At 40.5% G+C, this 13,998-nt stretch overlaps 2 protein-coding genes across 26 annotated transcripts in view; both read left to right on the forward strand.

Annotated features, from left to right (window-relative positions):
- tacc2 (transforming, acidic coiled-coil containing protein 2) overlaps positions 1-5,937 on the forward strand; it is a 73,022-nt gene extending 67,085 nt beyond the window's left edge. For all 25 annotated transcript variants that reach the window (XM_088635275.1, XM_088635261.1, XM_088635265.1 and 22 more), the window contains 5 exons: positions 349-392; positions 2,671-2,831; positions 3,364-3,470; positions 4,085-4,205; positions 5,110-5,937. In XM_088635275.1, the coding sequence (XP_088491401.1) occupies positions 349-392; positions 2,671-2,831; positions 3,364-3,470; positions 4,085-4,205; positions 5,110-5,175 (499 nt within the window). In that variant the 3' untranslated portion in view covers positions 5,176-5,937. The remainder of the gene's footprint in view (positions 1-348; positions 393-2,670; positions 2,832-3,363; positions 3,471-4,084; positions 4,206-5,109) is intronic.
- Positions 5,938-6,089: 152 nt separating this feature from the next.
- On the forward strand, positions 6,090-13,611 carry ly6pge (lymphocyte antigen 6 family member pge). Its single transcript, XM_088635294.1, has 3 exons — positions 6,090-8,175; positions 10,077-10,193; positions 11,386-13,611. The coding sequence occupies exons 1-3, from the start codon at positions 8,127-8,129 to the stop codon at positions 11,580-11,582; spliced, it is 363 nt and encodes a 120-aa protein (XP_088491420.1). The 5' UTR covers positions 6,090-8,126; the 3' UTR covers positions 11,583-13,611.
- Positions 13,612-13,998: the final 387 nt, after the last annotated feature.

Below are 13,998 nucleotides of genomic sequence, written 5' to 3' on the forward strand. Positions count from 1 at the left end.
CTGACCTGGCAGCAGCAGGCTGTGGGTCGGTCCAGCTGGCCAGCCTTCTATTAGTGTAGATAAGGCTGTTCTTATTTCATTAGCATGATTTGGCTCAGGATAAGAGAGGCTAAGACGCTCTCTAAATCATTATTAATCTTCTTACTGCCCTGGCAACCTGCTTTCAAACAAGTGCTTAAAAAGTTTCATCAATTGATGCTTAAGTGGTGTTTTAAATGTATTTACTTTAAAAATATACAATGCAAGCAAAAAATAAATTAAAGCACACTTCAGATAAGGTAGAATGGGATGTAGTAACAAAACACAACTGGTATATTGAATAATTTGATTTGCTGTTGTCATTTACAGGAGGATAGTTGCAGAATATGAGAAAACCATTGCACAGATGATAGGTAAGCACTCAAGCTGCTTGTCAGTTTGTTCTTACTGTGAACCACTGGGCTGAGCTTGCTATAGTGGGACACATTCTTTTCAGGTATCTTCTGTCACAGCTTCTTGAAGCTCAGCATTTGACTACTTCTAGGGTTGTGTCGAACTTAAATCATGTTCCCAATTAAGGTGTTTTTAACAAATTTGGAGTTAAAACCCCCAAAGTAACACTTAAAAGACTTCTCAACACATGTCCACTGTGTTCTGTGATCAGCCAGTTCTTGGCAACCGGGGGAAGAATGCTCACTCACAATCACAGATTCCTATGAGAACATTGACATCTGCAGGAAAAACACCAAGATACATTATTCGGGCAACCAATCTCACCTCCTCCAGAAAGCCCTGTTGTAGATGTTTGTAGTTTGAGAAGTACATTCATTGGTGAACCAATGTTGAATGCTTTCAGCTTTTCGAGTATCTTTCTAAATCAAAGCCTTGGCAGCCTGCTTTCAGTCAAGTGCTTGGAAAATGTCACCAATAAATCAAGAATCACCACTAGTGCAGGTGCCATCTGCTGACGAGGGCAGTAAGACTGAGTTCTGCCGGATGTGTGAGTATTATAACACCAAATAAAACAGAGCCCTGTAATGGAGAGGCCAGGAAATAAAACCTGCAAACAGCGTGGCTGCTCTGATCAGAAACAACTTTTGTGAATTAATCCTTGCTATGCTAACACTTTCACACATCATTTTATCATTTTGATGTTCTATTTTGTAATTTGAAAATTGCTTTTCAATTCATCATCTCTTTTTGGATCCATTCACTCCTCTTTTTTATCACGAACAGTAAGGATGTTCTCTTTTTCTGCTGCCAGATCTTATTTTTCCAACTCATTTTTTGGCACTTTAACCTTCTGTGAAAGGGCAGCATGAGCCCAGCTCTGTCCAGTGCTCCTCTCACATCAGTGCCTTTCGGCTGTACTTAATGCGATCCCTTCTTTTCTGTTCTGCTCCCATTTTTGCTCCTTACTCTTTGATATACCAAACAGGCATGCCTGGTAAGTAATGTTTTTATGCACTATGTGCGTCTTAAAAAAACAGAACACTCTCTGTGTAGTCTTCATTTTTTTGTTGTTTTCACTATGGAGTGGTGACATCACGCCGTATCAACTGAAGGGACTGTTTTTCACCAAAGTGTTTAATTTTTGCATTGTTGAGTGTTTGTTTGGTCTGCATGTTTCACTGTCAGTTCTGCTGTGCTGGCTTTTGAGCAGACAGTGGTCTGCTGGCATCTGACCCTTCAGGACTGCCCACTGTCCATTCTCCAGACATCAGGGGAACACTGGACATGCTGAACATGCAGTCGGTTCCTTCTTATGATGTTTAAGCTTTTTTATACAGTTTTCAGTGTCCTCAAATGAGTTAATAGGCCATTTGAAAGCAAACAAAACTTACACTGTGACTAAAACTAGGTCCCCTTCAGTGTACAACATTTAGATCCATGTAACAACCTTCTTTTGGAATGACAGTCTTCTGATTTTATTAAACCAAAACGTGCTTTTCCTCTCAGGACTGTTAGAAGCTAATAGGTGTTTTATCTAATGTCTTGTTAGGAGTAAGCAAAGCACCTGATACAGTCTACAACCAATCCCCTTTCAGATCATGCTTCCTAATTTGAATATTGGCACTCTGTCCCTATTTTGGTCTTTCATACACAGAAACACTTAACACTTGTGTTGGAACCCAGTGGAGCTACAGGTGCAACCCACATCAGCTGACACAAAACCAAGCCTAGAAGGGTATTTAACCATGTATATTCAGAGCACTAAGATCTAATCTTTGTAGCTCAGAAAACGCCGTTTTTTATTAATAATACAAGCCAAATTACAAACTGAAAATGGCTAACATTTACAGAGCTCTAAAGTAGATACATATATGTGGAGGTGAAAAGAAAGTGAGTGGCTATATATTTATAGTGGCTATATTGTTTAAGGGGCATCTGCCTGATTGTCTATCAGATATAACCAATGGGGAACATAGGAAAGTTACAAATGAGGAGTCCATTTACAAATGAGGAGGGTTCATCTTGTCTGCCTTTCATCCTTTCAAACAGGATGAGCAGCCTCTCTGAGTCAGTCAATCTGTAAAGCAGAGAATGAGCAATGACAGTGACCATGCATCTGTCTGACAGCCACAAACAGTATCTGTATGTATGTGTAAATTTGCCAGCTTGTGGCAGTGTGTATCTATGTCTCTGCCTGGTCAAGTTCAAACAGTGACAGCATGTGTATGTGTCCGTCAGAGGACGAGCAGAGGGAGAAATCTCTGTCCCACCACACCATCCAGCAGCTGATTATGGAGAAAGAGCAGGCTTTGGCTGACCTGAATTCAGTGGAGAAGTCCTTGGCTGACCTGTTCCGGCGCTATGAGAAGATGAAGGATGTATTGGATGGGTTCCGCAAGGTGGGTGTGGAATCAAACATGCAGGCTGCCAATCGGAACGCTTAAACTCTCTCCAGCAATAACCCAACATCTGCTGCTCCTGCTGGTTGTACACAAGCTGTATTTCAGAGTTAGGCTTAGGGTTCAGGGTAGGTTTATATTTTCAGTTAGGATTAGACATGGTGAGGCTTAGGCTTGAGTATAAGATTGAGGGCAGAGGTTAGAGATGGGTATGGATTTGAAAGGGGAGATGTTTGATACTTTGATACTTCTGAAGAGTGTTCAGGTGGATGAACTGGGATTGTGTATCAGTGATATGGGGTGAACTGTAGCTATTTTTTTACTCATTTACTTGTTTTTGGGAAGAAGAACTTTTAAATGCCTTAGACATCTCTTTATACATGAAACTTTATAAGAGGCTGCCTTAGTTTGAAGTTACATTTAGAGAGAGAGATGTCAGAGAAACTGTGTTTCTCCTCCTATCTGTGAGCTGTCATTGGGAGTGAGCACTTCATCTCAGCAGCTCCACTGACCCACTGTGCTCTCTGTCCAGAATGAGGAAGTGTTGAAAAAGTGTGCGCAGGAGTATCTGTCCAGGGTCCGCAAGGAGGAGCAGAGATACCAGGCCCTGAAGATCCATGCGGAGGAAAAATTGGACAAGTAAGTATACTTCTATCTCTGTCCCCTGCACTTAATAACTCGTATGTTCTGTCTCGTTTAATAAATACCTTCTTTTCCTCTGCCACCTTCACTAAATAACCCACTTCCTCTGCCTGCTGTACTAAATATCCACCTTGCCTCCCCTGTCCCATTTTATTAAATGTCCCACTTCCTCTGTTTGTTGTATTCTGCTCATGAGAACTAAATAAAGGGAGTTTATCTGTTTCTATTTCAGTTTCTTTGACTCAATTTCAACACTAAGCATAACATTACTGTCTAATTAATAACACCGCACAAACCTTTTATCTTTTCTGAAAAGCTAATGCTAATGTTGAGTGTGACAGTCCTCTCAACATACAAGGTTCTCCCGGTGTAAGAAGAACATGGATGAATTACACACTACTGACTCCCCATCTGTTTTTCCATTACTTTCAATACTTGGCTTGTGTGACCACAATAGAACTGATCAAAGTTAATTCACCACATTAAATCATTAGTGTAACTGAAAAGCATGAGCTTCAAAGCAGTTTATTTTTATTTATTAATGTTGTAGTTGTGGTCTTATAGTCTGTCCACGCGCAAGTCATAACGACGTGTCTGTGTGTGTCTCCTAGGGCAAACTCAGAGATTGCCCAGGTACGTGCCAAAGCCAAGCAGGAGCAGGCAGCATATCAGGCCAGCCTGAGAAAGGAGCAGATGAGGGTGGAGTCACTGGAAAGGACCCTGGAGCAGAAGGTAGAACGGCAAACTGTTTCCCTCCCAGTGCCCCTCTAAATTAATCTAACCTCCTAATTTCAATGAGACAACATCACAAGGTCCTCATAGAATATCAGGGTACCCTGCACCTCAGAAAGATGAAGTACACAACTATATATGTACAGCTGGCACAATCTGCAATTTAAACAAATCAAATTCTAACAGCAAGCTCAATTTTATGTACACACATTATGTATCACAGTAAATGATTTAAATATACTTGTAGACCATTTCATGTAATGAGCTTCTAAAAACAATTAAAGGAGTCTGGCCCTTAAACAGTTAAGCACCTTGTTTGCATTAGCTGTTCTATTTTTAGCCAACATAGTCTGATCTCTGTGTGAATACAGAATTCACAGCTAGACTAATCTTCACGAGTCCCTCTCTGTATAGTGTTAGATCTCCCATTTTAGTGCCGTAGCTACTCAAAAACCAGTACTAAGAAACTATACATTGAAGCCATGTGATGGTTTTGTTGGAATGTCAATACAGAGGGATCGTGATTGTAAATGCTAGAAAGCTTTCGCAGATACACTTGTCATTTGCAGTCTTAAGCTTTTGATGAGGAGTTAAAAAGATAAAATAACAATCTCTGAGCACTGCGGTTAAGAGCATACATGGGAATAGATTGGTAAATTGGAATGTTATTCCAAGACACATTATAAATAGAGTTACTTGAATTACAGTATGTTACCATTTATTCCTATGTGACTTACCTCGCTGGTACAGGGTCTAAGAATGCTTGCTCAGTCTAGATAAAGACTTGGATCTGTGGATTAATGCTTATTTGATAGTGCTATTAATGTATTTAGAAACAGCATTGAATAATTCTACACATTTTAAAGTGAATCCACTAAAACATCTTGCTGTTTTCTCTCAAAAGAACAAAGAGATTGAAGAACTGACAAAGATCTGCGATGAACTCATCTCTAAGATGGGAAAGAGCTAACTGCCACCCCTTCTCTTGGACTCTTTCCATTTGGGGTGGGGAGGAGACAATCAGGAGAGGAAGATAACACCATATCATCTGTACTTCCACAGCTGGCAAGTTGTGAGCACTGAATGGATGTTTTCCCGTAGCCATCTGCACTACTGTATTTTGTAAAGGAGACTGTTGTGTAATGCCCATGGAGAGGAAGACCCACTTTGATTTTTGTTTTCGTAGACTTCAATTTTGTAGCAAGTTTCCTGCATCAGGGGTCTTGTGAGGTGCTGGAATGAATACTGTGTTGCTGACACTGGCACCAGGAGCCCTGAAGTCTGGACACCCTGCCACTGCCACCAATAGTGCAGGACTTTGGAAAGGCTTGGCACAGCCTGCACAGTGATATCCTGCAGCAGTTCAGAAGACATAGGGCTGTGAGAATAAAAAATGAACAAAATCCTAAATGCATGTCTTAGATGAAAGAGTACCTTCTTATTGTAAATAAAATTTTGGCTGACAAAAGGAAAAATAATTGCAATTTTGGATTTTGATACGTCTATCAATTCAAAGGTTCATGTACTTTGCAGATACATTGTGTTTATGCTTTCTTTTTAAAATCTGGGAAATTTCTTTTTTATTTTACAATATTTTTTTTTTTTTGGGGGGGGGGGGTGCTGAGTGTCTCAGTCCTGCTATTATTGATGTAACATGACTTGAGAAGGAATCCAAAGAGGCTTCCAGCTGGTTTCAAGCACCTGCTTTAAGTGCAATAAATATGGCAATAAAGATGTTCAGTCCTGTAGTTCTTGAACAAGAGCTGTTGTGCAGTGCATTGCTGGACATGGCTCTTTTTAGCTGGAATGTGATGTTGGGACACAGGCTATGCACTCCATTAAGTTTATGGTGGCATCAAGTACTGGATTAATCATTTAGCACACAGCTGACAGTTTTGCCTTGCATCCAAAATTGGATGAGTGTCACGTGGCTTCCGATACTGCAACCTAAATATATGACACAACATTCTCACAGAAACCCAAATCATTCCATTTTCCATGCATTTCAAACTTCTCAGATTAAAATACACAGAAAGGCATTTGTTTCTTACCTTCCTTGTTGCTGGCTTCAACTCACACAGGTCATGTTTGTAGACATTCATTTTAATGGGGGTAGGATGATGTAGGTCCAGGACCCCTGACTAAGCAAGTTGACCCATGGGCACGGGGGGGCAGGTGATGATAAATCAGTGTAATTGTGTCAACACAAACTCAAACATGATGTTGGTCCCAGATTGCAGTTTTTCAGATGACAGTGTTGTACTGGTTCCAATCCACTATGGCTAGCTGTGTAGAAGAGCAAAACCTTAACCTTAAAAATAATTGTGAGATTCCCTTCTGACATGAAGAAAGACCTTTTCAGTCTCAAAAGGGATTTGTTTTTGTAAAAGGAATTTGTAAAACACTGCCAAGTAGCCTTGAAATATGACCATACTACTTGGACCTTTCTCTTTTTCTCCAATTTAAAATAAATGACCCGCAATAGTCAATTAGCTCAACCTAACACGCCGTCACATAGGGGGTTGTAGCTAAACTCATTACTCAGAGCATCATTTGGCAATCCAATACTGGCAGCACTTACAGCCACCCTAACCTAAATTAAACCTTATCATGACATCTCTGCTGCCATTTGGGAGCAGAAGCCCGTGACTAGTGTAACTACTGTTAAAATGACAACATTGTCTGAAGATGGGAATCTAAGAGCTGAAAATCAAGTTGCACTGTTGGCACTCGGGCTCTAGGTTCAAAGACTTCTTGCTGGTGTTTTGTTATGTACTATATTCAAGCAGTGTGTTGGTGACCAGGGCAACTGAGGCTTGAAGAGACTGTCTACGCTGATTGAATTAGAAGGGATGTAGAAGTAAGCTCTTTTCTTGCTTTGGTCTGGCACTTTACAGGCAGAAAACGTGACTTCAGATACACTGACTCATTCCCACAGTAGAAACATTCTTTACATCATCATTCAGTGATAGTAAAAATGTATACAAACAGCTTGTAAGGATGTAAATGTACATAATTTTGAGCAAGACAGTCAGTACTTGGAAGATATGAACATAAAGGATTTTATAAAAATCAGACCACATTTCTAACATAAATGTACTCAAATTACTCAAATTTCAAAGGACATTGTAAATGCAGAATATTGCAATTTGATTAGCTATGTTCTGTATAATACCTTAGTTACATTACAATAAACTCAGAATGTTGCCCTATGTGGGATTGTTCTCTGTGAAAATTACAGGCAAGATTGAAATCTAACAGGTCAGATTCTCAGAATCAAGCAGCTACTTATAATGATTTTCGAGTAGATGTTTTTTCCTGTGATTCATAATGCATTGCTTTAGTGAAATTCCTGTTTTGTTAAACACTTACATTAGTCACGCAAATACTGTAATGCATAGTACACAGTTTATCATTGTGTTAAAAAAATATTATTATATGTTGTTCTCCTAACAGTAATTCTTACAAAATACTTTCAATTCAGGTCAGTGTTAGTTAATAATTGATGCATGCCACTGGTTGCATTACGATCCTATACAAAGAAAGGATCAACTTGTTGTGTAAGTACATTTCAGTTCAATGGCAGTATTCTGAAAAGGGCTTTCTTGGCAGGACTTACACATCTATTTTATTCACAGCATCTGCAGATTTTTGTGAGATAATAGACTCCCTTTCTTTACTGAACATGCTGTTTTATGAAGGAAGAGGGGTGGGCAAGGGCTGCTTTGTGTTTTGTGTAGTTTCTCCTCTTCTGATTTGTAGATGGAGCAGCATTAAGAGTTTGTCCAAAGTGGCCACTGAGTAATCCGATTGTCCTTCCATGCAGGGGAACAAGCCTGTGATAGCAAAGATTAAGATCAGGGATTTAGGCACAAACAAACTGCTTTTCATTGTCTAATAGAACACCCAAGGATCAGCATCATGAAAGCTGTCTGCTGTTTTCTGCTCTGCACTCTGTTAGCCCTACAAGGTAAGTTACTTTTTCTGTGTTTTTACAATCTGCAGCGATGAACAGTAACCACTCATCATGTGTATCAATGGAATGTATGAATAGTGTTTAATTTACGTTTAAACTCTCCTTTTAATCGTTCTCAGTCAAGGAACACTGGTCACAGAAAATTTGAATGTCACTGTCAAATCATATGTTCTGAAGACTGCTTCCATGAGAATAATGTGTTAATAATGCTGTGGGCTGGGAATCCAGTGTAATGGTGAAATATGTATCTATGAGCTGAGATTGTGACAGTATTATAGTATTATGACTCTGGAAATCTGTCTCACATTTTATTACATATTGCTAACAACGCAGAATTTTGCATTTTAACCGCATAGAACATTAGGATTGACAGCAGTGACAAGCAGTAGATATAAAAAAGCAAGACCTAGTCAGACCCGTTTCAGTTATTCCTTAGGTATATTATTATGTGACCTAGTTATATAAATAACAAGATGAATTACTATTTAACTTTGTAGTCATTTTTAATTTGTTTTCAGTACAGTTCAATGGTTTTAATTACTTGCAAGAAAACACTAATATGTGAGTTCAGAAAACAGACAGTGGACCCTCCTGTCTCCTTTTGTTAAAGCCTTCATCTCTGGTCTCTGAAAGCCTTTTGTGTATTCTAGTTGTACTGAGAAATGAATAATTCAAAATAACAAACTATACCATAACCCCTGAAATGGTTCCTTCTTCGGTTTACATGTATGTTGTGTTACAGTCCTGAATGGAATCTGGTGTGCAGGTCTTGACTGTGAACAGGATAGAATAAGTGTGAGGATTTACAATATTCCCTCAATAGTCAGCTCCCACTTCTGCCGATGTGCAGTGTGGAACTGCATCATCTGGAACAGCCTGTTAAAATATTTAATCCAGGACTTACTTAGACAACACTTGGTGAAGGATCGAGATGACGCTCTGAAATGATCTGACAGAAAAACGGCTCTTTGTACAATCGTTAGAGAAGCGGAAATCAGCAAAAAACTCAAAACATTAATATCTTAGAGTATGTGTAAGATACTGCAAAACATCCAGGTGTAAATCTTCACCTGTAAACGCAATATATCTGAAACAAAATGTTTGTCATTCCTCCCTTTAAGGGTTTACTGTTAGCAGTTGCATTTGTTTTGTTTTAGTTTTGCAATATCAAAATGCATAAAATGGCCTCTTCACACACACTGCATGATTTAGATGAAATGAACTCCTTACCACCGAGGCATAGCAGAAGAAGCAGGTGGAGGTGTGCCCTCAGTCATTCTGTCTGGTTTGCAGAGTTACCTGCCCTGGCGCAAGTGTTGAACGTACCATGAGAGGGGTAAACACATCTGGCTTTGTAATCCCGTTTTCATGTGTTTGACGTTCTGCTTCTGTTGAGGGTTGGAATTCCTATGGTATGATGGAAGGTAGATTGATTGTGTGTTCTGCCTTAAGAAGAATCTCGAAGAAAACAATAATGCAGATTTAACCATAGGTGCAACATTGTTTTTCAAAAACCATTAGACAGTCATTATCAAGATTAATAATTATGGGTATTTTTGCTGAGAAAATAAATGAAACAAGTTTGTCATATAAGTCTTAAAATGAGGTCCAACTTTAAACCACACACAATGCATAGAATCCCTTCTCTTTACTGATGAACAACAATTTTGCAGCTGGAAGGCCAACCTCTTTTCACCTTTAGACAGGAAAAATAGTGGCGTGTATCACTCAGATCAGACCAATAATTGTTTTAACATTGGAAAATGATATGCTAACAGGTTTCAAGAGGAACTGTATGTATACAGTACATTGATTGCAGGAGTGAAGACCAGAGCTGAAACTATAGATTGGTCATGCTGCAGAGTTGAACTGCTGACAGTAGCTGCTTGTTTTAGGTGAAGCGCTGCGCTGCTACAGCTGTGTGGGCTCCAGTGATGAAGACTGTAATCGCCAGGGCTCCCAGCAGTGTCCCAGCCACTCTGATGCCTGTTCCATCATCAGAGGACAAGCCAGTGAGTGCCCAAACCTGACCTCACACACAAACCACACAAGGATAATCCCGCACAGTCTCACTTAACATGATCAGTGACTTATTTTCATTGAATGAGATCGATTCCTCAAACATTTGGCATTGTAAGATACAGCCTACTCTGAGCTGGAGCATGGTGGTAACCATTTTACAGTCTCTCATCACAAACTACATCACCATTTAGGACAATTAGGAGGACAAAAACGTAGCTGAGACGATCTTATAACTCAGCTAAAAAAAAGAATCAATTTAGGTGACAGGAGATACTTTACTCATTTACTCCTCGTCAGACTAAGACTTTGGGGTGCCTGAGTGTCTATGACAGGGCTGCCTAACACCTGCTCTCAAGACCTCCAAAAGACCCCAAATAAACAACCACATTATCATGTTTTCCAAACTGACTTGATTTCACAAGCAGTGGAGCGAAAACAATAGAAACATATTGGTTCTCCCTCATCTAAAAAAACAGGATATTTTGTAAATTTCTTTTGGACGTAATGTAGCTTTGGCTTCAAAGCTGTTGGTGAGATCCATAGGGCATTGTCCTCCCAGCTTAGATTTTAAATGACAAATTTCTGGATTTAGTGCTTCCTGAGTTGTGGAGCTCAGAAAACCTGTTGGACAGTTCCAAATCCTGACCTCTGGTGACCTCAGATGATGAGACAAAGGGTAATTGGGACCTCTCCTTAGGCTGTTGTATAGAAAACTTGGAAACTGATCAGTCACGGTGGGGAAGGAGCAATAAACAACTGCTTCTTCTGATCTTAGTATTTCAATTTCAATAATTAAAAAAAACACAACCTATTAACACTCCATCACAGATTCCAAAAAACAAAACAAAAGGTTTTAAAACCATTCTCCATTTAGACAATGGGTACATACAGTACAGTCTGTCTGTTTAGGGTTTTCTGGCAGGTGGTGCTGTAGTGGGGAGGTGGTTTTGAGAGTTGATAGTTCCAAGGATTCTTTGTAATCAGATTACAACCAACTAGGGATTTGCAGACCAGGAAGGATGCACATGGGCAGTGAATGGTCTTGTTAATAGGCTTTAAACATTCAAGTTATATGTATTTTTTGCCACCCTTCTACATCTCAAAGAAGGGAACTCTTGCTGTAATGAAGTGTTTCTGAGCGTGAGAAGCAGGAGGGCTGACTCTGAGTGTGTCCTGTTCTAGATGGCGTTATGAAGTCGTGCTCGTACCGCTCCTTCTGCGAGCAGGCTCGGAGGGAAGGTTCCAAAGTCGCGGGGGTCAAAGTTCACTGCTGCTACTCGGACGACTGCAACAGCAAGGGCCGTGCAGCCAGCCACACCTACAGCACCAGCTACCTCCTGGTGCTGGCACCTCCACTTCTGCGCCTACTGCTCATCTAGTGCCCCCGCACCTCTGCAGGCCCACAGCTGGGTCTCACCGCCCCACCCCTTAACCCCAGCTCCCCTCGCCCCCCACCACTCCCTCACACCAGAATGAGCTTCGGGACTTGCAGACTGACTCCTCCTGCCAACTAATTCTATTACCCGACACACCAGGGGGCAACTGGCAACTGAGGGGTCGGATGAATCTTGCCATCGTTACACCTTTCACTCACGAGTCCAGTCCAGGAATGCAGTTTTCCAGATGTGTCCCCTGGTCAAAACTGGTTCAGGTTGAAACTGTTTGATACCTGCACTGGCATGTTCAACTGCCTTTCATTTTCCAAAGAGGCTTTCCCCACATGGAAGGTAGGGCACAGCAAAGGAAAACCAATGGGGAGCAGTTACTGTGCATAGAAAAGAACTGCCATTCAGGAATCACAGAGAAAGACAAAACAATATTTCATTTCACATCTTCATTTTAATATTTCATTTGCAGCTAATTCTGTAGACACTGGACTGTTGTAGAAGCATTAGACATTTTAGGTCAACACTGCAGAAAAAATAAAAAGTGACAGACAATACACAAACATAGTTATGTTGGGGGTGTGTACAGAAATAAACTAGTCCATTTCCAGGTGGATTAAGGTGAATTAAGGTGACCAAGGTGGATTAAGGTGTTCGGGGGAGGGTGGGGGAATAGGCACCCCTAGCGGAAAATATATTAAATTACTCAGCACATTCTGTTCTAAAACCAAAGGGAATGAAGCATGATATTTTAGGCCATATCTGTCTGAAATGTCCAGTTACTTGATTTGTATCTTTGAGTCCAAGTCATTTCTTCAGCGGAAGTACATGTTGCAGGAACTGTCCTGGCCAAGCCATGTGTGATACATGTGAAGACGTTATGCTTAGGTACATAGAGAGCCAAGGTACAGTGAGGCCATATACAGTAAGTAACTGTCCACAGCATACACCTCATCCTCTCCTCCTGGGTGGAGGACTGGAGTCTCACAGGCCATGTCTTTGCATGTTTTCTCACTCTAAGGAACTCAGACCATTGCCAGCTGGGCCCTGGCCCAGGAGTGCCCAGGCCTTCTCACACAGCGCTACCTTAGCTCACAGCTGCTCCCGCCCAGTCCTCTTCAGGGAGGAAAGCCAAGGATTCTGAGCTTTCGCATGTCAATTCGCAGAGTGTAGCTTGGCAATGCTATTTGCTGCTATTGGAAAGGGACAGAATTAAATAGAAATATGTCTGGGAAGAACTCACTTTCATCCTTAAACCAGTCTCTGTCCAAATGCCTTGAGCAAAGAGCAAATGACTTTCACATTCTGCGGGTGAGATCCACAGCACTGGACTGCAAACCATTCACTGCACAGCATCTGTTGGAGGGTAAACCAGGAAGGGAGTGTACTGGGCAAGGATAACCGGTAGGACTAGCCCGTAGGTGTCTGGCCCAGCCATAGCAGTTCTGAGGTCTTGGTTTCTCTGTATTGCAAGAACTGGGGCTCCAATCCCACAGCCCAGGAATGACCTTATCCCTTACAGATTGTGTTGTATAAGTGGTGTTTGCAGTAGAGCAAAAGGCAGCAAAACAAACTATCACCTCCACCCATATGCTCCCAGTGCTTTGCGCTTCCAAATTAAACTTATTCTTACCAAATCTAGTTGTATGTTTGTACTTGCAGTTAATTTGTGTCAAAGTGACCCTATTGGAATATTCTGAACAAACACAAATAGGGTAATGCTCTCTCTTAAGAGATAAGACTTAGTCAGTGTAATGTGAGGTGAAAATATGCTAGAGTGCACTGTAAACTGTACTATAGCACTGCCTACCACTGAATGCCATTGCTCTGTCCAGGCTTATCAGTTTTCCAAAGAAATGCGAAAGAATATTTTCTTTCTCTTTGTCATTGACACCACATCGAAAAGCTGGGATTTACTTGTTTCCAGTATTAATTCAACAGTAATTTGTTTATGAGTAACCAAAACTCTTTTTTTTAGTAATATGTAAATACCAATAATAAAAGGCATTTTTTCTGTATTTTATATTGGTGTTTGTTTTGTTTAATTACATTACAGTAATTGATGAGTGTTATGGGAAAAAGTATTTATCAAACAGAAAGTCTATAAAATTATATACATTAAGAAAGCCACCTTTCAATTTAAGAATCTACAAAAGATTCCTCCTGACACTGCCATTTGCTAAGTGTTGCCAGTAGAGAGCGACAGAGGCACAATTGTCCCTCTAACAAACTTCCTTTAGACAAACTGGCAGTTCACACTGAAGTGAGCAGGTAGACTAGTACAATTACTTCAACTTCACCATCAAACAACGGAAGTAGGCCTGTGGTTGAAAATTACAAATGAAATACTATGCGAACGTAATTTTATGTAGAGTTAACAGTGCCATTTCAATTATAAAAACAGTAAGTT

Source organism: Lepisosteus platostomus, chromosome 6 (assembly GCF_059453375.1).
Source record: "Lepisosteus platostomus isolate fLepPlt1 chromosome 6, fLepPlt1.hap1, whole genome shotgun sequence".
NCBI lineage: Eukaryota > Metazoa > Chordata > Actinopteri > Semionotiformes > Lepisosteidae > Lepisosteus > Lepisosteus platostomus.

Excerpts from the sequence above, each read along its gene's own strand:
- ly6pge (XM_088635294.1), top strand. The coding sequence starts at position 8,127 with ATGAAAGCTGTCTGCTGTTTTCTGCTCTGCACTCTGTTAGCCCTACAA. Across the intron at positions 8,176-10,076 it reads CACTCTGTTAGCCCTACAAG|GTGAAGCGCTGCGCTGCTAC; the intron begins GTAAGTTACTTT and ends TGCTTGTTTTAG. Across the intron at positions 10,194-11,385 it reads CATCATCAGAGGACAAGCCA|ATGGCGTTATGAAGTCGTGC; the intron begins GTGAGTGCCCAA and ends GTCCTGTTCTAG.